The sequence below is a fragment of the Thalassophryne amazonica genome, chromosome 14 (assembly GCF_902500255.1).
Source record: "Thalassophryne amazonica chromosome 14, fThaAma1.1, whole genome shotgun sequence".
Classification (NCBI taxonomy): domain Eukaryota; kingdom Metazoa; phylum Chordata; class Actinopteri; order Batrachoidiformes; family Batrachoididae; genus Thalassophryne; species Thalassophryne amazonica.
Genome location: NC_047116.1, coordinates 58,072,037 through 58,099,973, shown reverse-complemented (window position 1 = coordinate 58,099,973; position 27,937 = coordinate 58,072,037). Strand labels below are relative to the sequence as shown.

Sequence of the window (27,937 nt, the reverse complement as noted above, 5' to 3'; positions counted from 1 at the left end):
ACTTTGTGTTCAGAGTTCATTTTTAAGTACTCATTTGGGTGAGAATTGCAACGCTTTTAGTCTGCAGCTATGCCTGCTGTTGTGACTGTCACAAACAAGGGCTGTGACAGAGAGGTACCCACAAACAAATTAACAAAAACAAAGCAATGGCCCATCAGAGCAGGTGAGGGCAGAAAGCCACAGCACTGAACATGCGAGACACAAAGTGCTTTCAATTGTCCATCTGTCAGAAAGCTTTATAAAAAAAAAAAAAAAAAGAGGAACGGCACTACTCTACCAGCTAACATTTGATCAGGGAAGCATGAAACTGTAGACTTACAAACGTACAATTTTGTTTTGTTGTTCAGTGGACAGGGTTCAACAAACTAAAACAATAAATACTCTTTCTGAAGAACAAAAGATATATCTAACAGCTAAAAGGACAAGAGGTTTAACACAAAAAAGCAGGTCTGTCTGGCAGACCTGATCAAGAGGACAGGGCAACCCTTTGGGAATTATAAAAAAAAAAAAAAAAATTGCATCTATGGTGGATGCCCCTCCCCTTCTTGGTTATGGCACTACAGCAATTCCCCATCCACATTTTCATCACATCATTCTTTATTTTTCTCTTTACTCTGAACACAGCACCCTCTTGCAGTACTTGTTCAACACAGCTGGACTGTTCAGTCCATCACTTGTCAATCATGTTCACTTGTCTCTGTGTCAGCATAAAGTGCAACAGTGCTTTTGTTCGCTCGTCTCATGACCCCCTGATGACCCGATGGTCAAAATGTCATGGGTTAGCAGGGTCAGGGTTCAAGCTGGTCTCGCTGGTCACGCTGGTGGCGCTGGCAATGCTCTGCTCCTCTGTCTCCTCATCCTCCTCTTCCTCCTCCATCACTTCCCCCACGTCCAGCACCTCTACTTCCTCGTCGTCATCTTCATCCTCCAGTTCTCCTTCCAGTAAATCCCCAGCAGTCGCCTCCTCTCTCTCCTTTTCCGGTGCCTGTTCTCCTTCTCTGTGCTGCTCCTTTTTGTCCTCTCTGTCCTCCGCTCCTCTATCCCTCTGCTGGTAGAGAGCAGCAGTCTTGGGTGGTTTGACCAGACCCTCCTCATACACCCTCAGGATGGCCTCGCAAACAAAGCGGTACTGGCTCTGACAGTGAGACAGACAGACATACAGGTTACCTGATGGTTTATAATAGATGGAAGCAGATGGTCAACCTAAACCAGAAATATCATTACATACGGGTGTCTGGATCATCATGGCCCTCTGGTCTCTCATGGTCCTGACAATATCTAGAGGATACACTGGCTGACCACACTCCATTAAACACAGCGCAGTCTCCATGGTGATGAGCACCCCAGTTCGTCCAATCCCAGCACTGAAATAAAGCAGCAGGGACTGAAAAGGTCAATTCAGATTTAAAATCCAAATTGCACTCAACAGGCATGTTGATCCATCTTCAATGTTTCTGCTGGGTGATGGTTCAACCCAGATGCCTCAGAGCCCATAGAAGTAGACGCTGCATCAGGACAAGGTTGAAATAAGGCTTCTTCTTTGCACAGTGAAGTTTTAGGCATTTGTGAATGTACAGTAGTGTTCAGAATAATAGTAGTGCTATGTGACTAAAAAGGTTAATCCAGGTTTTGAGTATATTTCTTATAGTTACATGGGAAACAAGGTACCAGTAGATTCAGTAGATTCTCACAAATCCAACAAGACCAAGCATTCATGATATGCACACTCTTAAGGGTATGAAATTGGGCTATTAGTAAAAAAAAAAAGTAGAAAAGGGGGTGTTCACAATAATAGTAGTGTGGCATTCAGTCAGTGAGTTTGTCAATTCTGTGGAACAAACAGGTGTGAATCAGGTGTCCCCTATTTAAGGATGAAGCCAGCACCTGTTGAACATGCTTTTCTCTTTGAAAGCCTGAGGAAAATGGGATGTTCAAGACATTGTTTAGAAGAACAGCGTAGTTTGATTAAAAAGTTGATTGGAAAGGGGAAAACTTATACGCAGGTGCAAATAATTATAGGCTGTTCATCTACAATTATCACCAATGCTTTAAAATGGACAAAAAAAAAAAAACAGACGCGTGGAAGAAAACGTAATACAACCATCAAAATGGATAGAAGAATAATCATAATGGCAAAGGCTCACCCATTGATCAGCTCCAGGATGATCAAAGACAATCTGGAGTTACCTATAAGTGCTGTGACAGTTAGAAGATGCCTGTGTGAAGCTAATTTATTTGCAGGAATCCCCCGCAAAGTCCCTCTGTTAAATAAAAGACATGCAGAAGAGGTTACAATTTGCCAAAGAACACATCAACTGGCCAAAGAGAAATGGAGGAATATTTTGTGGACTGATGAGAGTAAAATTGTTTTTTTTGGGTCCAAGGGCCGTAGACAGTTTGTGAGACAACCCCCAAACTCTGAATTCAAGCCACAGTTCACAGTGAAGACAGTGAAGCATGGTGGTGCAAGCATCATGATATGGGCATGTTTCTCCTACTATGGTGTTGGGCCTATATATCGCATACCAGGTATCATGGATCAGTTTGGATATGTCAAAATACTTGAAGAGGTCATGCTGCCTTATGCTGAAGAGGACATGCCCTTGAAATGGGTGTTTCAACAAGACAATGACCCCAAGCACACTAGTAAACGAGCAAAATCTTGGTTCCAAACCAACAAAATTAATGCCTCACAGATGTGAAGAAATCATGAAAAACTGTGGTTATACAACTAAATACTAGTTTAGTGATTCACAGGATTGCTAAAAAAGCAGTTTGAACATAATAGTTTTGAGTTTGTAGCGTCAACAGCAGATGCTATGAACACCCCCTTTTCTACTTTTTTTTTTACTAATAGCCCAATTTCCTAGCATTAAGAGTGTGCATATCATGAATGCTTGGTCTTGTTGGATTTGTGAGAATCTACTGAATCTACTGGTACCTTGTTTCCCATGTAGCAATAAGAAATATACTCAAAACCTGGATTAATCTTTTGAGTCACATAGCACTACTATTATTCTGAACACTACTGTAACTCCTTATTGCAGTGGATTGACAAAGGTTTCCCAAAGTAATACTGTGTCTATGTGGTCATTAATATTTTAATTCAACAATACAGCTCATCTGCCCAGTACTTTATGGAAAGAAAAAAATAATCAGAATATAATTAGCAATGCTTTGTTTTCTATATACAATTTAACAAAGTCAAGTGCAACCATTTGTGTGCACATGAGAGAGTGAGAGAGAGAATGGCATCTACCTGCAAAAAGTTGGAAACAAACATGGATCGGTTTTATTTTCTTTTTATATTTGAAAAAAGAAAAAGAAAACTGACCAGCCACTCTCTCTCTCAAATGCTCAATTAAATGCTTACAATCTGTCCTTGCATTTGTGCGGACACAAACACGCACACTTACACGCTCCCAGCAAAAGACAGAGCCACAACCAGCTGGTTTTGAGGCACTCTGCACACAAACACAAGTTAAAGTAAATGCAAAGATCACAGGTTTTTCCAACCCATTGTTCATTTATTTTGCATTTACTATATCGTCTGTACTTTTTCCATTTTCTATTTCAGTTAACTGGGGTTATGTTGCAATTTTATTTTATTTTGGGTTTTTTTTTTGGGGGGGGGGGGGGGTGTCCCCGAATCCTTAATCTTACCGCCAAGTCGCAATCCCTGGAATGTTCACAGTCTAAGTCAGTTGTGTCCCCATGTTTGATGCTGTAATCAGACTCTTATAAAGCTATTTTCTTTTGTGGTGCTGTCAATCTGACACTGCTTCGCACTGAGCCAGAGTGCAGAGTGAGGGGGTACAACTTTGTTCATGGTTGACATGCGGTCTATTTCAACAGTGATTTAAAAGGGGGGGGGGCTAGCTTTTATGTTACATATATATTGACATTTATCCAAAAATCTGAACTGCCTGTACCCATATATGGATAATTGTTTTTTGTTTGTTTGTTTTTTGCATACCTGATCAGAGCTTGTGAATGCGAGGAAAATAAATTTCATGTCACTAATACTTTAAACTCTGTGGGAGCTGATCATGTCTGTGGGAGCCACTACAGTGAGATGTTGGGATCTATAGAATCAGGTTTTGTAGTAGTTAAGTTTAAATAGAAGACAAGAAGCCTCATTCATACCTGCAGTGGACCACTATGGGCTGGTCCTGCCCTGCCCGTTTGGTCCGTACAAGAGCCACAAAGTCCAGAAAATCAGTGGAGTCATCGGGAACGCCATGGTCTGGCCAAGCCAGATACTGGATCTGAGTCAGCTCTCTTTGCTGCTCACTCTGAACACACAAACGCCAAAGAAGGAGGAGGAGAAGAGGGAGGAAAAAACTGAGTAAAACATCTTCATCTGCAGCCAAATTACAGCTTTTTAAAGTCTGAGAAATACACTGGCAGGAATCATCTGGGCACACCGGCTCAAGGAAATAACAGCTTAGATATCAGGCACAATTTGATCCATAAATTGGTTTTGGTATGGGTTGGTATGTTTTATAAAGCTGCATTTCCACGAAAACAAATGGCAGCAAGCTCAAACCAGAACAGATCTTTGATCAACTTTAAAAAAATTATACCCCCCACTCAACTACACAGGCTGCTTGGTTGTATTATAAGTAAATCTACAACCAAAGTTTAATTACCTCATGTTCAATATGTAAGACCAGAATTATTTTCCATCATGTGCATCTGCACATGGTGTGTGAATGCTGTGTTCAGATTCAGTGAAACACATCAAATAACTTACAAGATTCATGGACAGACAGACAGAACTGAAGGTTGAAATGAAGAATAATTTTAATCTAAGAAAACAGATCAAATCCAAAGCTTGAGTGCCTTCTAGCAAATTGTAGCTGAAATTTCACAGCTTTTTAAGAGATTGCTTCTCTGTGTCACTCCACCATCAAGCTGTATAACTGATAACAGTCAAAAGTTGCACAATGCAGTTTCTCCAATCACAGCCACTGAAAACTGATAACTCCTTCAGAGTTGTCATGTTGTGCTGGTGGCTTCCCTCACCAGTTTCCTTGTTTTCGCAATCACTCAGATTTACCACACAGTACCACATCAATTGTGTTTAATGGCTGATGTAGCCATATTCAGAGATTTGAAAATGTTTATGTATCCATCCACTGACTTGTCAATCATACTGTTGTCCAGTTAATTATGGGCTCTAAAAATTGAGATGTATACAAATCAATATCTTTGCACCTTGATGAAAGTGGCCCTTGGGAAAAAGAAAAAAAAACATTTTTCATGATGTTGGAGGTGGCGCAGCTAATGGGGGGTGGGGGGGTCTGGTGGGAATACTATTTGGTGCAATCTGATACAATTAATAAGCAAAATGAGAGATATTTCTCACTCCCATTTTCTTGATCATTTTAGTCATAAAAAGCTATTTCCCATATTGGCAAGATGGAAGAACTATAACACAGTCTGTCACAGGGATTATAATACAGTGTTATTACTATTTCATAAATATCATATATTTGCATGGGACTGTTTCTGTTACATTTATCTAAATATTGGATTTCAGCAATTTGTGCTTTTAGAACAACTGACAGTGTCTTAACATGAAAAAAATTCATACTTGTAAAGCTGCACTGCACTGTTCATTAAATTAACATCACTTAGTTCACAGGAACACTGATTTGGGTTTAAACTTGATTTCTATTCACTTATATAATTTGGAAACACAATAGTACTGATTTTTCTGTCCATTGATACGGACCATTTATGTTGCTTAAAACAACGCACATACGTTTTTCACATCAATATTTGACATTTAGAGCATATTAATTGTTGATCATATTTCCCCCCAGTTGGATATTTCAGGCCTATGTAACAGAAGAACTATAAAATGCAGATTTAGCAGACTACAGTTTGCATGGAGACAATTTGAAACATGACATAAAAATCAAAGACTTACCGGGAGTGTGCGCTTTTCTGCATAAACAATAAAAAAAATAAAAAAAAACAGTTGGGTCGTGGTTTTGGTCCATTTTGTTTGAACCAGCCCCTTTGAATTTATTCCTCATGAACTTTAAAACGTCTCCTTGCAGCAGAAAAAAAGTTTCCTCCATTTGTTTTGTGGTTTCAGCATGGCACGGAGTTCACAGTAAAATCTGCAACGGCGCCTCTGATTTGCTGCTGTGTGGATGAGCGGCAGCACATTACATTTATCCTTTAGTGTTGAATCAGGATGTGAAAATGTCAGACTTAATATCCACTGTGGCGTCTCAGATGTTTCCAAATGATTTTAATAGACACGAACACCATGACATCAGCCCAGAGACTAAATCCGACGAGGGCTAGGAAAACAAAAAAACCCGGAAATGTTAGCCACAGAAGTAAATAATCAGATTTCCAGGAATTCCTGGAAAACCTTCATAACCGTTTTCAGGAGAATGACATCTTTAAGGTCCTGGTGCTTCTCATCTCTTCTCCAGAATATATAGTAATCACGAGCCAGGTGAATAGATTAACTTGGTAAAGGCACTAAATAACAATTTTGTGAAAAAAATTCAGGGAAATAATCCTTTTCTATACAGAGGATGTTTTAGATGTTTTATTTCAACTCTTGATGAATGGGAACAAAAACAAAAATGGTGCTGTTATATTTTTGTCGAGAATAAATAAAACAATTTATGGATTAAAGCTAGAGTGCCAGGAAGCATACTGAAATTGAGACGATTGTTAGAATTTTGATGGGGATCAAAGTAATTTTGTTTGTTAGTGTGAATATAAAGGATTCCCAAAATATTAGTCTGAACGTGATTAAAATTCGTCCGTATCGAAGCAAATTATGAATTATTGGCACGTGCCAAAAATTCGAAAGCCAGGACGCCATCGGGGTGACGTCACAGGTCACGTGGGGGGGGTTTCATCGCTACCTGCGATGCATGCATAGAAATTTAAAACTGAAGAAGGCAAGAAGGGGGAGAGAGACAGTAGAAGTGGAAGAAAGTGAGCAAGGCCGGCGATATACACAGAAAGTGCAAAGAAAAGACGCCATTTGGAGTGAGAGAAAAAGAGAAGATCAACGACAGTGAGAGATCGTTGGGAGCAACTGCGACAGAACACTGGCGATCGAACTCACGAGGATTTTACAGCACTACTTTTGGACACGTGAGTTGCCTGGTGACTGGTGTCTGACGGTGTACAGTTATGGTTATTATCTGAGTCTGTTATTATCTGAGTTATTAAGTGCATCTGCGCAAGCGCAGACGCACTTCCGGCTTGAATTTGTCTGCAGGTTTTGACATTCACTGGGGTGAAATACGCTATGGATTTCCCTCAAATTATGTATGTTCCCAAGAAATAAAAATTCCCCCAAAATTTTAATGGTGTTGTGTGGGCCGCCAGAAGAGGAGGTACTGCTGGCCCACCACCAGAGGGCGCCCTGCCTGAAGTGCGGGCTTCAGGCACGAGAGGGCGCAGTCGCCGCACAGGAGCAGCCAGGGTGACAGCTGTCACGCATCACCTGCAACAGCTGTTACCACTCATCTGATCAGCAGGGGAATATCAGCAGGACGACGTCTCCACCTCTTTGCCAAGATATCGTTCTACCTGGAAGGTAACGTACTCAGCTAACTGTGTGACAGTAAACCTTCTTGTGACTTTGTGCGTTGTAACAGACTTCTTTTCCAACGAGAGGTGGAGGTAGTTTTCCCTGCCGTGCGGATTGCTGGGTGCAAACGCGCCCTCGTTTAATTGTCTCTTTGTTCCTCGCCAGCAGTACCAGGTCCGACACGCGGAGGCAGTGGCCACCTGGGAATTCGGGACTTGGCGGCTCCAGTATTCCCGGGGTCTGGTGGTGGAGGAAATCGTGTGGTTCCGGTTCTACTTTGGACGGACGTCTCCTATCTTCGAGCCTGCCCACACAACACCTTTTGTGATTTGGCTTTTTGTCCATTATTGTAATCCGTTGTATTTGTTGTGCCCATTCACAACAGTAAAGTGTTGTTATTTGACTTCCTCCATTGTCCGTTCATTTGCGCCCCCTGTTGTGGGTCTGTGTACCGACACTTTCCCAACAAATGGGTTCTAAATATGATGTATTTTATATATATTAAACTTCAGACTATATTTTAGCTATTGAAGATTGCTGGTATTCTAGCTTTAAACTAACAGGCAGATACATTTCTGACCCACTGGACCAACTAGGCATGTAGAAGAAGAACCAAGTAAAAGTGCACAAAATACAAACATACAATGGTGTCAGTATCAGAGTCAAACCAGTTTGCTGCTTCTCTCCTTCAACTGACTGTTGTCGTACTTCCTGGCCTTCCCGTCCTCTATTTGGCAGCTCTCTGCTTCGACACTCTTACTGACTGAGCTGGCTAAGTTGCCATGGCAACCTAATCCCACTACATGGCCTGCATGTAGCAGTGGGATCCAGAAAAAGAACAGCCTACACCGGTCGCTATGGCAACACACCTCCTCTGGGCTGCGGTGGCTCATCCTTCACACAGTGGGCCCTCTCTTTGCTTCCACCCAGCCTCTTTTTCCTCCCTCGTCTCTTCCTCCCTCCGCTAACAGGTGCACACTCATTCTTTGTTCTCTCAGGATTTAGTGCTGCTCTTACCCTTTTTCCCTTCTTCCTAGGATTTCTTGTCTTTGTCCTGCAGTGACCTCACAGTGCATCTACATATCTGTGTGGACGGATGGCTTTGGATACCTGCGTGTGCATGAGTGTGATCTCCCGGACCAGGAAGGCAGAGCTACCCTCTTCAGTGTGGCACGTTACAGTAAAGTCTCCATAGGTGGCGCTGCTGTCTGGGTTAGGCCAGTACTGGTGACACTTCACCTATAAACATGGAAAAAATCTCCATGAGAAAAGCTGCTCAACACATTCCAAACAATAATCTTCACTCAATGTGGGCCAGCCTTCCATAGAGGTTAATGGTCAGGTGCTACTGCAGAACAGTTTACATTTACAGGTCTCGATGCCCAAATCAGGCTTTCATCTTATACGAGGTCTGTTAGAAAAGTATCCGACCTTATTATTTTTTTCAAAAACTATATGGATTTGAATCACGTGTGATTGCGTCAGACAAGCTTGAACCCTCGTGCGCATGCGTGAGTTTTTTCACGCCTGTTGGTTGCGTCATTCGCCTGTGGGCAGGCTTTGAGTGAGCACTGGTCCACCCCTCCCATCGGAATTCCTTTGTCTGACTACTTGCTGAGAGACTGGCGCTTTGCTTGATCAAAATTTTTTCAGAAACTGTAAGGCCATCCAAGTGGACACCATTTGAGAAATTCAGGTGGTTTTCGGTGAAAATTTTAACGGCTGATGAGAGATTAAGAAGTGTTACTATCGCTTTAAGGACAGCCCACGGTGCCGGACGGCGTGCCGTGCCCCGAGCCGCCGTCGTCAGCCTGTTTCGAGCTGAAAACTTCCAAATCTAAGCCTCTGTTGACACAGGACGTCGTGAGAGAACAGAGAAGTTTCAGAAGAGGTCGGGATCAGCAGTTTATCCGGACATTCCACTGTTAAAGGAGATTTTGTAATGAAAGACATGCGGACGGATTCGCGCGTCGGCACCCAGCCGCACATCGCGCGGCGCCACAGTTTGAACATGCCCAGCTGTTAAACAATTTCTCGGATACTCACTCGACTGAAAGCCATCGAAAACCACCTGAATCTTACGAATGGTTATCAACACGGAGGTGTTTTGCTGATGCGCCGCGCCATGAGCGGCTGGGTGCCGACACGCGAATCCGTCCGCGCGTCTTTCATTACAAAATCTCCTTTAACAGTGGAATGTCCAGATAAACTGCTGATCCCGACCTCTTCTGAAACTTCTCTGTTCTCTCATGACGTCCTGGGTCAACAGAGGCTTAAATTTGGAAGTTTTCAGCTCGAAACAGGCTGACAACGGCGGCTCGGGGCGCGGCGCGCTGTCCGGCGCCGTGGGCAGTCCTTAAAGTGATAGTAACACTCCTTAATCTCTCATCAGCCGTTAAAATTTTCACCGAAAACCGTCTGAATTTCTCAAATGGTGTCCACTTGGATGTGCCTTACAGTTTTTGAAAAAATTTTGATCAAGCAAAGCGCCAGTCTCTCAGCAAGTAGTCAGACAAAGGAATTCCGACGGGAGGGGTGGACCAGTGCTCACTCAAAGCCTGCCCACAGGCGAATGACGCAACCGAGAGGCGTGAAAAACCTCACGCATGGGCACGAGGGTTCAAGCTTGTCTGACGCAATCACACGTGATTCAAATCCATATAGTTTTTGAAAAAAAATAAAAAGGTCCGTTTCTTTTCTAATAGACCTCGTATCCAATACTTTGAACAACAAATTTACATCAGTGTTTTTTTTAAGTGGTCCAAATCTGATTTATGCATTTACATGGTTTGAGATGAAATTCCTGTGCGACAAAGCAAGTATCTGCACATGAACAGATACCCCAAATGGGGTGTACACAAAACAGTGCTATGGGTGAAACAATAGACCTGTGAGAAGCTCACAACATGATACCCTCCACTATACCATACTAACTGCTTAAGAGTATAATATATTGTATTGGTGGCAGAAGTTTATGATCAAATACTTGAATCAATAAATATATCAATCTGCCCGCATTGTTCTATAGCATGCCTGGTGCAGCAGCACGCAGCACTAGTGCATGCTCCCAGATCTAACCGTTGTTCACACATGACCGATACAATCTCTGAAATCATATGAGTGTGTCCATATCAGCGCCTCCCTCACTGTGCATCTACTGTGGCATGCAGATTAACAAATATCCACCTATAAAGTAAATCAGCAGGACAGGACACATTTGTGTTATGCTGTCATGACAGATGGACTGAGAGTTCTTTGGACTGGCTGATCTCTGGCACAGATGCAGGATGAAATACACAACCCATGTGTGATTTCTGCACGAAATAAACACAATCATTTTACTGGCCTTGATATATCGGCCATTACATATGCATTTGTTGTCGCTAAAAATCCAGGGACTCTCGTGGCTTCTTTTGTCCCTCTCAGCTTACCGTTTGCAGGAGGCGGGGACTATGGGTTCATTGCTCAGCTTCCTCTATGTGTGTGTGTGTGTGTGTGTGTGTGTGTGTGTGTGTGTGTGTGTGTGTGTGTGTGTGTGAGAGAAGCGCCTCACACACAGAGAGTGCATAGTGTGCTGCAGTAAACAGCCAGTCCAGTCCACTGTAGAAAGTTTTGAAACTATAACATTTTGAAGAGTACATGGACTATTAAAGAGCGAGACAGACACGCACTACTGATGACCTACGAGAGACTTAGTGTGTATTTAAAGTGAAGCAGTGTGTCTGTGCATTTCTTAAAAACACACAGCACTGTGTGTTAATCTATGCACCAGATCAGACTTTTTGTCAACAGGGTGCACATCGCATGTATTAGTGCTGCTTTGGAAGAAATAAATCTGGAAAAGCTTCACTCCACAGATCCACACGATAGACATCCTTAACAGGCTACATTTCAAGCTGTCATTCAAAACTGTAAATTATTTAATTTTGATTGGCTGTTTAATCAACTTTAATAAAAATTAATGAAATATAGTTTATATGTAAAGTTTACATAAGATTGATTTTGTCTCGGTGATTTGTTTTAAAAAAGATAAATGTTAATTTCTATGCAGTTATGGTAAAATCACAGTCCAAGTGGAGGTTAAAGCACAGGTTAATGCACGTACAAGTCCTGCACACAGCCTGCTAAAAACAGCCTCGCTCTCCAGTTGCTGGAGGCTTACCGCACTTCTTGATCTAAAATAACAGAGAAACATTTAAAATTAAAAATGTTGAGGACAAAGTGTCCGCCGCCTCTCTCCTGTGCAGCCATGAGCCGACTGAACTGTGCTCAAAACATGGCTTAAACCCCTCCCCCCCCACCCCATAAAAAAAAACAAAAACAAAAACTGTATCCGATCTAAACAATGGCTTTTGTGATCGGTGACACCCTGCCATTTACACAGTTTTTTCACAATCCAACCAGACATGCAAGTTCTTAAAAAGCAAATCTCAGAAGTGACGTTCATTTCTCTGTGTCCTATGTCTTTGAGAGTTGCCTTGGAAAATTTTATGAAGTCTTCTGGACACAGGTATTTGAGGATGCAGATATCTTTGTTGGATGTTACATTTCCAAGTCTTTAGGAACCTGGTGCTTCTTGTCTTATGCATGGTTGTAAGACTTTGATGCTAACCGGTGGTTTAAAGACAATGTCTGGATGTCTTTGGCATTAGGTCTCCCAGGAGGATTCTTCAGTACCACTCAAATGCCTGTGTACCACAAACTAGGAAAACATAAATGGGGCATCTGTGTCCCACTTGCATTATGAGGGAACACGAGCACACTCATGAGATTGACTAAGTGGCACATTTCTCTGGGCATGATCCAACTCACAGGTGCCTGAGTGATTAGGACCCTAGCAACTGGAAAAGGCCAAGGGGACATCCAGGTTTCACGTAACTGTGGCAGATAGATGAATAGTTTTTAGATGGATGGTGGGGAAAGGCCAGTTGTCTCTCTGAGTGGTTGCAATCCAGGACCCAAGGCAGTTCCATAGAACGGTGGATGTGGTGAATCACGGCACCAGCGCCCGATCTGACCTGATACAAGTTGCAATCCTGTTTTTAATAACATCAAGTTCTTTTGACACACACACACACAGAGAGAGAGAGAGAGAGAGAGAGAGAGAGAGAGAGAGAGAAAGAAAAAAAAAAAGCAGGGCTGTTTCATCAACCCTACACGCTTCATTATCTTCATGGCAACAATCTTCCACCTGATCAAAGGCAAGGTGCCTCCATTAATTGAAATCATGCAGAAATGACAAAGCTCTTCAGCCTGAGCCAACTGAGAGCCAAGAAGAAAACCACCACTTCACACCTGAACTTCCAGTATTGCCCAGGAGAACAACATGGCATCCTTTATGGAAGAAGATCTTCAGAAAATTCTTGAAACCTTCAATGAAGCCTACACCAAGCTTGGGCTTCACATCAATCTGAAGAAGACATGGGTCCTGTTTCAGCCTTGACCAACCACAGTCAGTCCAAAGCTTCCTGTTTTGAAATTCCACAGGTGCTGGACAATGTGACCCAATTTCCATATCTGGGCAGCATGTGTTATCAACACCAACATTGATGACGATATCCAAAAGACTAAAGGAACTGCCTTTGGTCGGCTTCGCACCAGTGTTTTCAACCACAGAGACTTTCGACATAACACAAAAATTCTCATCTACAAAGCTGCTATCATGCCAACCCTGTTGTACCGATCTGAGACCTAGACCACCAACCGCTGCCACCTGAAGACCCTCGAGTGATTCCACTGACACTGTCTCAGGAGTACCTTCTGCAGTAGGTGGGGAGACTACTGTACCAACATCAGAGTTCTGGCAGAAGCCAAGCTCAAGAGCAGAGTGGGTCATCATGAAGAACCAACTTCAGTGGGTGGGTCACATCATTAGGATGGTTACGAGCTGACTTTCCAAGCAGATCTTCTACTCCCAGCTGAGTGAAGGAAAACAGTCCACAGGAGGGCAGAAGAAACTATACAAGGACCTGAAACACAACCTAATAGTTGCTCCATCGAATGGAAGATATGGGAAGAACAAGCAAGGGACCGAGCCAGCTGGCAAGCAATGATCCACACTAGAGTGGAAGTCTAAAAAAACAAACAAAAAAAAAAACCAAACACACACACACACACACACAAAAAAAAACTGACAAACAACAGCGGAAGCACAATTCTGACCAGCAGAACCTTCATGCAGCAACCATGTGCAGTGTCTGTCATCTCTGCATTCACCAGACCGTCCAGGAATCAAACAAGAGACAATCTTCCTTGCCATGAAGATATACAGTGCACACAGAAAGTATTCATTCAACATTTTGTTATCTTACAGCCTTATTCCAATATGGAATAAATTAATTTTTCCCCCAAAAATTATACTCACAACACCCCACAACATGAAAAAAGGTTTGTACTTTTATTTTCTTCCATTTCTTCAACTTCTTCCATTTACGGATGATGGAGGCCACTGTGCTCATTGGGACGCTCAAAGCAGCAGAAATGTTTCTGTACCCTTCCCCAGATTTGTGCCTCGAGACAATCCTGTCTCATATGTCTATAGACAATTCCTATGACGTCATACTTGGTTTGTACTCTGACATGCACTGTCAACTGTGGGACCTTATATGTAGACAGATGTGTGTCTTTCCAATTCATGCCCAATCAACTGAATTCACCCCAGGTGGACTTCAATTAAGCTGTAGAAACATCTCGAGGATGATCAGTGGAAACAGGAGGCACCTGAGCTCAATTTTGAGATTCATGGCAAAGGCTGTGAATACTTATGTACATGTGATTTCTTAATTGTTTTATTTTTAATAAATTTGTTAAAATCTATAAAACAACAACAACAACAACAACAACAAAAAAACGTCCAACTTTTTCACATTGTCATTATGGGGTATTGTGTGTAGAACTCATCCATTTTAGAATAAGGATGTAACATAAAAAATGTGGAAAAAGTGAAATGCTGTGAATACTTTCCAGATGCACTGTATACTGAAATAATATTCAAATTAAGAACAGGGCTGCTTGACTGCAAGCTGTTGTCAATCATCCCTGTTCTTAATTTGTGTATTAAAAAAAATGTCCCTTTGGCTGATCCTTTGCTTTCACTTGGGGTCACCACAGCAGATCCAATGAGGATCTGCATGTTGATTTGGTACAAATTTTACACCTGATGTAACTCCACATTACATGGAGAAATGTGGCAGGGATGTAAAAATTTGGGCACCCCTGATAGTTTCCATGATTTTCCTCTATGAATCATTGGTTGTTTGGATCAGCAATTTCAGTTAAATATATCATATAGCAGACAAACACAGTGATATTTGAGAAGTGAAATGAAGTTTCTAGGATTTAAAGAAAGTGTACAATAATTCTTTAAACAAAATTAGGCAGGTGCATAAATTTGGGCAACCCAACAGAAAAAAATCCATCAATATTTAGTAGATCCTCCTTTTGCAGAAATAACAGCCTCTAAACGCTTCCTATAGCTTCCAATGAGAGTCTGGATTCGAGTTAAGGTAATTTGGACCATCTCCAGTTCAGTCAGGTTTGTTGGTTTCTGAGCATGGACAGCCCGCTTAAAATCACACCACAGATTTTCAATAATATTCAGGTCTGGGGGCTGAGATGGTCATTCCATAATGTTGTACTTGTTCCTCTGCATGAATGCCTTAGTAGATTTTGAGCAGTGTTTACGGTTGTTGTCTTGTTGAAAGATCCAGTCACGGCACAACTTCAACTCTGTCACCAATTCATGAACATTGTTCTCAAGAATCTGCTGATATTGACTGGAATCCATGTGACCTTCAAATTTAACAAGATTCCCAGTACCTGCACCAGCCACACAGCATGATGGAACCACCTCCAAATTTTACTGTAGGTAGCAAGTGTTTTTCTTGGAATGCTGTGTTCTTATTCTGCCATGCATACCACCCCTTACTATGTCCAAATAACTCAATTTTAGTTTCATCAGTCCACAGCACCTTATTCCAAAATGAAGCTGGCTTGTCCAAATGTGCTTTAGCATACCTCAAGCGACTCTGTTTGTGGCGTGTACACAGAAAAGGCTTTCTTTGCATTATAGCATCCCCTTGTGCAAAGTGCGCTGTATAGTTCAACGATGCACAGACACACTATCTGCAGCAAGATCACGTTGTAGGCCTTTGGAGCAGGTCTGTGGGTTGACTATGACTGTTGTTAAGACAGTTGTTTAGAGACTCCCATGTTGCCACTCATTAGAAGAGATGCAAAGACGGGAAACATTTGCAAATGGCCACCTTAAATACCCTTTCTCATGATTTGATTCACCTATGTAAGGAGGTCAAGGGTCAATGAGCTTACCAAACCAATTTTGTGTTCTAATAATTAGTGCTAAATGTATTCAAATCAATAAAATTACAAGGGTGCCCAAATTTATGCACCTGAACAAAATTTGTTTAAATAATTATTGCACACTTTCTGTAAATACTAGAAATGTCATTTCACTTCTCAAATATCAGTATGTTTGTCTGCTATATGATATATTTAACTGACATTTCTGATCCAGACAATCAATGATTTATAAAGGAAAATCATGAAAATTATCAGGGGTGCCCAAACCTTTGCATACACACACACATATATACATACATACGTGTGTGTGTGTGTGTGTGTGTGTGTGTGTGTGTGTGTGTGTGTGTGTGTGTGTGTGTGTGTGTGTGTGTGTGTGTGTGTGTGTGTGTGTAAAGAACAGGAATGACTGCCAGCCAACTGTTGTCTAATATACGCAAGCTCAGCATCATCAGTACACATGAGCGGCGTGCGCTTCTGGTTGGTGGCTATCGGGACAATCAAAGCCATGTGCGCAGCTGTCAGTGCTTGAGCCAGTACACATATCTGACTTCACTCTAAACACACAGGTTTGTGGGACATTGTACAGCTGGTGCTTCCTCATCACAAGTGAGCAAGTGGGGCAGGCATCTACTAAGTCACCTACTCTATGGCATTTATTATGCTTACTATTGATGAGAAATGCCATTTACCACACGCAGTAGTGAGCGATATTACGTCGATTACTCGTACGCCATCAAGGATGTGCATTTGTTTGAACCGATGCCTTCCCATCACCCCCTGCGCGCCTGAGATGCTGAAAACGCTTATTCTATTAGTGCTGAAGTAGACTGTCAACAACCAATAGCATTTGACTTCACAGTAACAAAGCATTCAATCAGGAGCCACCTTTATTTCAATGGTTAGCCGACTGTATGGATCAGTTACTCTCAGATGGTTGCAGCACATGTGACCAGAAATATTTCTGATGAAGGCTTTTGAAAACTTAGGGACAAAGTTATCAACAGTGAAATCTTCTTGGAGTGCAAGTCTGTTTTTCCAGATATGTCACAGAAGATCGATTCTACATACCCGCCCTCTCTCGACCTGTGTTGTAAGCATGACCACAACAGACGATCCCTGCTCCCAGGTCATTTGCCAAAAGTCAGGACAGGTGTTGGGCAGTGGGCCCTGGCATGCTATGTAGCGGTTTATCAGACTGGACGCTGGAATCTCCATCTACAGATAGACGAGTGAAAAGTTAACATACAACTTTACAGTCCATTGTGACATCAGTCACATTAAAGCATAAAACATATAGTACACAGGAAGTAATCACAGTACACAGATTTAGATGTAAAACAACAAAACAGATTTAACAGGGCACTGTTTTAATGGTCTAAGGACCAGTGCAGCATACTGGTTTTTAAACCACTAGTGCAATGGGAGGGCCCAGATACAGGTTTGTTTGCCATTTTTCTTCATACGGGTGTTTGTGAATGAACGCAAGATCATAACCAGTGGGTGTGTTAAATATTCTTCATCACCTCTGTCAGTCACATTGCTCTTTGAACAGCTACTGACAAATGTGAGCATGACAAAAATATTTTACCAAAAATGGAGAGATGCTTCTTTCAGCAACAAACACCAAAGAATTTATAGTCAAGTTCCTTCATGTTGATGCCAAAGTCTTTTTACACTGTTGATCTTAAAAGATTGATCTTAAAACCTTTATTTCCTGTTCCTTAATACTTGTGTGTGATGTTCTCATGTTCTGTATATCAGTTGGTTTGTACAACAGTTTTTTATTTGGTGTTTCAATTCTTACATTTCGAATCTTTTTGCTGTGATAGTTTCAAAATTTGTGCCAGGGGAGAGCATTTTGAAATTTTCTGAATGAAAGTGCTATATCAATAAATTTGATCATATCATTATGACTACTACTATTATTATATATTATATAACGGCTGAGTGGATCACTGTCATTTGATTGGTGCTTTGTATGTCATGTGACATGGATTATTCATCTCATTTGTGTTGTGTTGCATTTAGCGTGCAAATTTGGTTCCATACGTTTGGTACCATTGCACGCTGCAAACCCCACCCACAACCACACTAGTGGGGGTGGCGTTTAGCTAAACATGGACAGACAACGTTTTGAACAAGCTAACTGACAGTGCTAATTCCTCTAACACACAAAAACAAAACAAATCCACTACGCCGTAAGCCGTCTGGAGGCATGAAGAGCTGTTGGGATGAAAACCTAGATGAATTTCTGACACAGTTTTTTGCTGAACTGAGGAAGTACACAAAGTTTTTTTTAAGTACACAAAGTCAGTGCACGGCATCACAGACTACATTATCAGAATTATTTCTGAACTATCTAGCTGTTTTTCCAAGTTGACTGAGAACAATTTTGGACCCCTATTTAAAGTTCGTGTTGGACTGTTGACATCAAAGCACCAGTGACTAACACCAACATGTAAGTCCCTTGTCCATTGTTTATAAATTAAGAAAATATCAAATGACAAGGATCTATTTTAGCTGTTATATAAAACAAATAATGAATGTTTTACATTCTTTCAATGGAATGAATATTTAACTTGGTGACAGCTGGAACGTACCATTCAACTTGGCGAACATTCCATCTTTCACCTCATGAAATATTCGTACCATTGAACTCATAAGCATTCATTAATGGTATACTGATGACTGTTATATGAAGTCTACCCAAAAGGTATCCAAGTCATCGTGAATAACTCAAAATCTGGTCTTGAAGTAACTTGACAGGCACCTACAGGGAACTGTACTGTACATGTTTGAGGAGCCACACTCATGTGAGGCTGGCAGGTTGACTGATCAATGCCACTGATCAAGTGTGGTTACTGTACAACCGTTACTTTCTCAATGACTCAGTGAGTAAATCAGTGAATCTGCATCGCATTCTGAATGACGAAGAAGGTTTCTAGGTTTGATTCAATGAGTAAATCTCAAAAAATTGTGGTCCAGATAAAGATGGCTGGGAATCTGTTGAAAGTGATCCACATTTTGGAAAGCCTTGATGAAGTGTAAAACCTCAAAATGTTGCAATGTAATCCAAGAAAGTTGGTGGCCACAAGTACAAGAATTATGATCTATGCGTTCCAGATTCCCCACGACCCAATCACAGATAAGTGGTTGTAGATAGGCAGGTAGGTAGATGTGTATGTGTGAGAGTTCCAGACTCGTGTTTCACAGGTTTGATGGCTGTACTTGTTCCATGCTTCTGTTATAAAAGAGGAATTAATTTTGTGCTGAGGTTGCAGAGAACTTTGATCAAACTGTTAACGGTTACCTGAATTTCCACAAACAAGTCAAAACATGCACATTAGGTTCATGCTCCTTTCACTGCTCTCAACCATGGCAGATTCTAGACCTGGAGTTGGTCGCTCAGGCATCAGACTGTGCCGACCCACTAGTCCTAATGTTCTCCAGCTATAATTAGGATCACTTAGAGAGGACAAATTTTGTTGATTTGTGCAATGAAATGATTGTTGAGAATGCTGATGGAAATAATGAAAGAAGACTTTGCAGACAGCTTTTTAAAAAGTTGAAGGGGCACTGGGAGGAGTGTGAAAGATCCCAAAAGAGACTAAGGTGACATTGTCCTCTGTAGGCCATAGTATTGGGACACTTGAGAATTTCTGGAGAAACCTCATAAATAAACTATAATAAAACCAATAAACAACAATAATTAGCTTCAAAGTCCAAAGATCAATTTATTGTCATCTTTATAAAAACAAAGAAAGAGCTCTGTTCCCCAGATGGATATTGCAATGCAGATCCAGGAGACAATCTTTACATCAACAAATACATCAGTTCAAATACTGTCACCATTTGGCTGTATTATATCTTGTATAAAGTGATATGTGAAGAATAAGGCACCTGTGTTTGTTTTCACTTTTGTAACATCGTTACACTCACTAGAGTGATGTCAGTAATCTCAGTGCACATCTCTGATGTGTGCAGCTATATTTTTGTGTCTGGTGTAATTTTGACATTCATGGTGGGCTGTTGTCTGCTATGTGTCTGTGGTTGCCAGTGCAGAGTTAACTGACTCCAGTTATGCTGCAAATCATTTACACATCTCTCTTTTTGCTTTGCTTCACATAGGAACAAGGACATAGATTACAAATGGGATGGGAAACAGACTCCAAGTGTGTCCTGATAAAGATGTTTGGTTTTTTTATACACTTTTCAGTATTATTGTGCAAGTGTTTAACAGCAAGTATGTAGTTTTTAGTGTGATTGCAGAATTGCTTCATTTAAATAATGTTGCTTGCTTCAAGAATCTGTGCGGAACAACCAGCTCTGCTTTCAGCACTACGTCTCAAGACTGAATTTCCACCAAAATAACAAAATTGCTCTTTGTGTTGCCTGAATTGAATGAAACTCTCACAACTGTTGTACCTCTCTTCCCACGTCTGTGTTGTGCACTCTGCGCTTGGCACGAAATATCAAAGAGACACATATTTAAGTGATGCAAAAAACACCAACTTGATGCAATAATGGCTTCTTTGTGCAAACAGAACCCACCAGCTCAATTCAAAGAGTATGTTTAGCGTATTTTAAAAGCACGGCACATGTACTCAGGGACAGATTTTAACAGCAAACATTTCATATTGGACAAAAAAAACCCAAAAAAAAACTGCACTCCAAATCCACAGCTCTACAATAACATGTATCAATTCATTGGCAATAATACATTAAAAACATCTGCGGAACACGACAGCTTCAGAACAGATGCCTGGCTGAATCAACAACTTGTAAAACACTACTCCACAATGTTACTCACTTGTAAAAATGTGTTGAATTTATTTACAAATATGTCCACCCTCGTGGCTGCACATGCTGTGGTGGCAGGAGAAGCAGACCACCCACTGTGTGTTTTAAACGAGAACAGCAGAACACGATATGTACAGAAAGATGAAGGGGATGGAGAAGGAGGAAACTCAAACTCACATTGATGTAATTTGCATTGATGTAGTCATCTGTACTCTTCAGAATGACACGCGTTGCATCATCTAAAACACACATGGAGACAGGGAGGTGTACGATTACAGAAAGAAGATAAAGAGCAACAACATTCATGATCATATTGGACAAGAGAAGTAAGACTAATCAATAAAAGGACAAATAAAAATGAGATTGGAAAAAAGTTTATGTACAGTTGTATTCAAAAGAATAGTAGTGTGCTTAAACAAGAGTCATCAGGAGATGATATATCCCCCCGGTCCCCACAAATCAGGAATACAAAGTGTTGGGAGATCACCCAAGAATACCCATATGCTAAATATGAATTAAGTTGGTCAACTGGTTCTTGAGATATAGTGCTATCAAGGGTGGCAAACTTTAATATTACGCTGAACCTTGAAATTAAACCTAAGATCACTGTAATTGACTGGTGTCGGAAGATCACCCAAGTACACCCTCATACTAAATATGAATAAAACTGGCCAACTTCTTCTTGAGATATTGTGCAAACAAGCGAAAACGGACGGACAGACAGATGGACATGCTGATTGCTATATCCTCCCATATTTCATACCAAGGGGATAAAACGGGAGTAAAGCTCAAAATCCTCAATAGTTTTTATTTCCATACACAAATGCATTGGGAACACTGCACATTCTATTCAAAACATGAAAAAAATCATCCACAATTCCTCTGCAGTTCTTAGTTTTGCCTCAGAAACAGCAGTTTTGATGTCACCCGCGTTTTCTATTGGATTAAGGTCCAAGGATTGGACTGGCCACTCCATAACATTAATATTGTTGATCAGGAACCACGATGATGCTCACTTGCTCGTGTGTTTGGGGTAGTCATCATTTCAAAGGCATTTCCTCTTCAGCATAAGGCAACATGACCTCTTTAATTATTTTGATGTATTCAAACTGAATCCTGATCTCTGGTATGTGATAAATAGGCCAGACACCATAGTATGAGAAACATCCCCATATCATGGTGCTTCCTCCACCATGCATCACTGTCTTCAGCAGGGCTGTGAAATGAAAATTGTGAAAATTTGGAAAATTAGGAAAATTTGCAGTGGGGGGGGGTACAGCTCCCCAGGAGCTGGGGTCTAGGGCCCTGTGGAGCCCCAGAATTAAATTTTTATCTAATGATACTCTTTCAGCACCACCTGGAAGAACAAATCTCAAAATTAGTGCATATTTAAATGATCCTATATTCAACATTTTATTTGACCTGTCAATGATGATGTTGAAATAACAGAATATGACATGGAAGTAGGACCTGGAATGATTTTCCTTTTAATTGTAAACCAAATTATGCATCAACTCAGAACAATTAAACTACATGAAATTCATGAAGACTGAAAAGAATAGAAAAAGCTTGTAGAATATTTGGAAAATCATTGTAAAATATCAATAACATACCTTATAGTATAAAGTCACTTATATTCTTGTGTAAATTAATGCAGCCTAAATCCATTCAAAGCCACAGTCTTTTTTACAATGAAAGAAAGTCTAGATTAGTGAAAAAGTCACATAATCTTGTCTAAAATCCTGTTTGAACAGCAGAATGTTTATTTTCCAGGGAGATAAAAATTCTTACCGTGTTTCCTGAGAGAACACAGTTCACTTTTCCCGTTTCTTTTATCTTTCAGGTGTGTTGATGAAGCCAGTGACGATTCCACGGATTATTGTCCTTAAGACTTGCTCAAACAGTCTTTCTTGCCATCTCTCTGTGCGACATTGGTCCGTGACACAGACACGCTGCACAAATGTTATTTTAAAAACTTGAAAGCTCTAAAAGTTTGGGATGTCCACATGCTAAGTTTAGCTTAAGCGCAGCACAGGAGCAACACAGCGTCGCCGCAGGAACCAACCAGTCCTGCTTTACGACAACTGTCATAACAGCTACACTTTGAGTGGCATTTTTCCTCCGCGAAACTCCGCGGATCCGAGGAAACTGATTTGTATCTGTAACACACAGATCAGTGTCCGCGGACTTATAAAACTTACACGATGTCGTAAACAAAGAACGCTTTGCAATAAGCATTTTAAAAACTCAGTGATGTTCACGATTAAAGAGTACATCACTAACACCCCACCCCCCTCCCCATGATGAAATCCGTGGAATCCGCGGAGTTTTCACAGCCCTGCTTCAGTGTACTGTGGCTTGATTTCAGTTTTTGGGAGTCTTCTGACAAACTGCCTGAGGCCCCTACACCCAAAAAGAACCATATTGCTTTCATCAGTCCAAAAAATGTTGTGCTATTTCTCTTTATTGTGGGCAATGTGTTCTTTGACAAATTCTAAACTCTTCTTAACACGTCTTTTTTGGGGTTTTGTTTTTTTCAAGAAAGGGACTTTGCGGGGGCTTCTTGTTCATAGCTTGGCTTCACATAGGTGTCTTCTAATTGTTACAGTACTCACAGGTAACTTGAGGCCTTCTTTGATCACCGGCTGAGTTTTTGCTATTCTGGCTATTCTTCAATCCATTTGAATGGCAGTTTTCCATTTTCTTCCACATCTTCCTGGTTTTGTTGCCATTTTAAAGAATTTGAGATCATTGTAGCTGGACAACCTAACATTTTCTGCACTTATTTGCCTTTTCTCCTCTCCGATCAGCTTTTTAATCAAAAAGTCTGATGTTCTTCTGAACAATGTCTGGAACAACCCATTTTACTCAGCTTTTCAGAGAAATGCATTACAAGCAGCATGTACAACATTTGCTGGCTTCATCCTTAAATAAGGGCCACTTGTAAGGGTGCAATAAGGGTCACAGAAAGAAAAACGCGGACACTGCTACTTTTTGAACAGCCTAACATTCCCTTTTCTTCACTTTTCATCAAATTTGTTTGTTACTTTAACAAATTTGATGAATTTTTCTTCATGTTTTCATTTGGAATACAATGTGCCTGATGCATTTGCTTGGATGGAAATGAAAACTATTTTAAGGACTTTGAGCTTTACTCACATTTTTAAACACACTGCTATTATTTTGAACACAACTGTGTGTGTGTGTGTGTGTGTGTTTATATATAAGTGCTTGATATTACAGAACGTGAGGTACATAATGTTGGTTTAATCTTCTTTTAAGGGTATTTTTAGATTGCAGTAGTCACATACAATAGAGGTTAAGTGAGTGTCTGACAGGGTGATGAGTGTGAAGTTGGAAATTGAAGAGGTGATGATGTATATCATCAGTGCATATGGCCCACAGGTAGGTTGCAAGATGAAGGAGAAAGAAGATTTCTGGAGTGAGTTAGATGGGGTGGTGGAGAGTGTGCCCAAAAGCATGTAAGAGTGGTGATAGGAGCAGACTTCAATGGGCATGTTGGAGAAGGGAACAGAGGTGATGAGGAAGTAATGGGTAGATATGGCATCAAGGACAGGAATGTGAACGGACAGATGGTAGATGATGCTGCAAAAAGAATGGAAATGGATGTGTTGAACACCTACTTTAAGAAAAAGGAGGAGCACAGGGTGACCTATAGGAATGGAGGAATTGCACCCAGATGGATTACATTCTGTGTAGGAGACACAAGCTAAAAGAAATTAGAGACTGTAAGGTGGTGGCGGGAGAGAGTGTAGCTAGACAGCATGGTGGCTTGTAGGATGACTTTAGAGGTGAAGAAGAAGAAGAAGATTGAGAGCTCAACAAAGGATCAGATGGTGGAAGCTGAAGGAGATAAACTGTTGTCTGAAATTCAGTGAACAGGTGAGAAAAGCATTGGATGGAGGGGAAGCAATTTTGGACAACTGGAAGAGTACTGCAGATGTGGAGAGGGAGACAGCTAGGAAGGTACTGGGTGTGACATCTGGACAGTGGACGGAAAACAAAGAGACTTGGTGGTGGAAAGAAGATGCCCAGGAAGGCATAAGGAGAAACGGGGTAGCAAAAAAGAACTGAGATGGTTTGAGAGATGAAGAAAGTAGACAGGAGTACAAGGAGATGCGGCGTAAGGAGAAAAGAGAAGTGGCAAAAGCAAAGGAAAATGAATTTAGCGAGCTGTTCAAGAAGTTGAATAATAAGCAAGGAGAAAAGGACTTGTAACAATTGGACAGACAAAGGGACAGACCTGGAAAGGATGTGGAGCAGGTTATGGTGGTAAAAGATGCAGATGGTAATGTGCTGACAAGTGGGGAGAGTGTGTTGAGAAGGTTAAGGGTGTTGTGTGGGCCGCTGAAGAGGAGGTACTGCTGGCCCACCACCACCAGAGGGCGCAATGCCTGGAGTGCGGGCTCCAGGCACCAGAGGGCGCTGCCGCCTCACAGGAGCAGCCAGGGTGACAGCTGTCACCCATCACCTGAGACAGCTGACAGCAATCATCAGAGGGGTATATCAGCAGGACGGCATCTCCACCTCATTGCCGAGATATCGTTTCTACCGAGGAGGTAACGTATCCAGCCAACTATATCAACCTTGAATACTTTTTGCCTTTATACAGAGAGAGAGAAGAGCAGCAGGAGACAGTGTTGGATAAGTACTCACACTCCCGCACTTCAGTGTTTACTTGACGAGAGGAGGAGGTGGTGTTACCACCGTCCGTGTTGCTGGGTGCAGCGCACCCACCTCTGACTGTTTTTGTTCCTCGCCAGCAGTACCAGATCCGACAAGCGGAGGCAGTGGTCACCTGGGAGTTCGGGACTTGGCGGCTCCAGTATTCCCAGGGTTCGGTGGCGGTGGAAATCGAGTGGTTCCGGTTCGACTTGGACAGACGTCTCCTACCTTCGAGCCTGCCCACACGACACCATTGGAATTCGGCTTGTTCCCGAAATTGTAATCTGTTGTGTTTGTTGTGCGAGTTTCACAACAGTAAAGCTTTGTTATTTGACTTACTCCATTGTCCGTTCATTTGCGCCCCCTGTTGTGGGTCCGTGTTCCTACACTTTCACAACAGGATATCTCGGCCAGTGTCATGGATCCCGAGGGGCGTCAACCGGCTGTTGAACGGCCAATGGAAGAACAGGGCGCACAGGCGTCCGCAGGAGGGGTGATCGGTGAGTTGCAGCGGATCCTCACCGCTTTCACGACTCGGTTGGATTTGATGACCGAGCAGAATGTCCTCCTGAACCGCAGGGTGGAGGCTCTCGCCGCGCAGGTGGAAGCGCGCCCTCCGGGCGCCGCTGCAGCTCTCCCTCCCGTCGACCCTGTGCGTAACAGTGACGTTCCACTGGTCGTTCAACGACCCCTCCCACCTTCCCCTGAAGCATACATAAGCCCCCCAGAGCCGTACGGAGGCTGTGTGGAGACGTGCGCGGATTTCCTTATGCAGTGTTCGCTCGTCTTCGCACAGCGCCCCGTGAGGTACGCGACCGACGGTAGCAAAGTAGCTTATGTGATAAATCTGCTTCGTGGTGAGGCACGCGCTTGGGCTACAGCGCTCTGGGAGCAAAATTCACGGCTCCTTCAGACATATGATGGGTTTGTGAGGGGGTTCAGAACAGTGTTCGATCACCCTAATAGAGGAGAGACCGCTTCAGCCGTGCTGCTGTCAATGAGACAGGGGCGCCGGAGCGCAGCTGCCTATGCAGTCGACTTCCGCATCGCGGATGCGAGGTCCGGCTGGAATAGCACTGCCCTCCGCGCAGCCTTTGTAAACGGACTGTCGTTGGTCCTCAAGGAGCACCTGGTGGCTAAGGACGAACCGCGGGATTTAGATGGGCTCATCGATCTTGTCATACGATTAGACAATCGGTTAGAAGAGCGCCGTCGGGAACGAGACGAAGGGCGTGGCCGGGCACGCGTCGTCCCTCTCCCTTCCGGTTCCGACCGCGTTCCGCCCTCCCCACGCTCCACGGCCCCTGCGCTCCGTGCGGTCACAGCCCCCCCTGCTGACGAAGCTATGGACACGAGTAGGGCAACATTTAGGGCACCGGTTACACAAAGGAGGCTGGCCCACGGGGCGTGTTTTGTTTGTGGCTCGATTGAGCATCAATTAAGAGACTGCCCCGAGCGGTTAAACACCAACGCCCGCCCCTAGAAACTGGGCTAGGGGTGGGCCGAGACATTCACGTGGGACACACCCACATCGCCACACGACTCCCAGTTACCATCCTGTATGATGCCGCGTTCAAGGAGTTGAAACGGCGCTTCTCGTCTGCACCCGTTCTGGTGCAGCCCGATCCTAGTCGCCAGTTAGTGGTTGAAGTGGACGCCTCGGACTCAGGGATAGGAGCTGTGCTGTCCCAGAGCGGGAAGACCGATAAGGTCCTTCGTCCGTGTGCCTATTTTTCCCGCAGGTTGACCCCGGCCGAACGGAACTATGACGTCGGCAATCGAGAACTCCTTGCGGTGAAAGAGGCTCTTGAAGAGTGGAGACATCTGTTGGAGGGAACGTCTGTGCCATTCACGGTTTTCACTGACCACCGGAACCTGGAGTATATCAGGACCGCCAAGCGGCTGAATCCCAGGCAAGCCCGCTGGTCACTGTTCTTCGGCCGTTTTGACTTCCGCATCACCTACCGGCCAGGGACCAAGAACCAGAGATCGGATGCCTTGTCCCGGGTACACGAAGACGAAGTCAAAACGGAGTTGTCGGATCCACCGGAACCCATCATCCCGGAGTCCACTATCGTGGCCACCCTCACCTGGGACGTAGAGAGAACCGTCCGGGAGGCCGTGGCATGAAGCCCGGACCCCGGGACTGGACCGAAGAACAGACTTTACGTCCCACCAGAAGCTAGGGCTGCAGTCCTGGACTTCTGTCACGGCTCTAAGCTCTCCTGTCATCCAGGGGTGCGAAGAACCGTGGCAGTTGTCCGGCAGCGCTTCTGGTGGGCGTCCCTGGAGGCCGACGTCCGGGATTATATCCAGGCCTGTACCACCTGCGCCAGGGGCAAGGCCGACCATCGCAAGGCTTCGGGACTGCTACAGCCGCTGCCCGTGCCTCATCGCCCCTGGTCCCACATCGGCCTGGATTTTGTCACGGGCCTCCCGCCGTCCCAGGGAAACACCGTCATCCTCACGATGGTGGACCGATTCTCCAAGGCGGCCCACTTCGCGGCCCTCCCGAAGCTCCCAACAGCCCAGGAGACGGCAGACCTCCTGGTC

General features: G+C 43.0%; 1 protein-coding gene across 1 annotated transcript in view; it reads right to left on the bottom strand.

The window, feature by feature from the left end:
• Positions 1-575: 575 nt before the first annotated feature.
• The window catches only part of ptpn4a (protein tyrosine phosphatase non-receptor type 4a), a 213,514-nt gene continuing 186,152 nt past the window's right edge, over positions 576-27,937 (bottom strand). Inside the window, exons 22-27 of the mRNA XM_034186241.1 lie at positions 20,876-20,937; positions 16,967-17,113; positions 8,690-8,818; positions 4,147-4,295; positions 1,229-1,364; positions 576-1,135 (exon numbers count right to left, since the gene is read on the bottom strand). Of these exons, the coding sequence (XP_034042132.1) occupies positions 773-1,135; positions 1,229-1,364; positions 4,147-4,295; positions 8,690-8,818; positions 16,967-17,113; positions 20,876-20,937 (986 nt within the window). The 3' untranslated portion in view covers positions 576-772. The remainder of the gene's footprint in view (positions 1,136-1,228; positions 1,365-4,146; positions 4,296-8,689; positions 8,819-16,966; positions 17,114-20,875; positions 20,938-27,937) is intronic.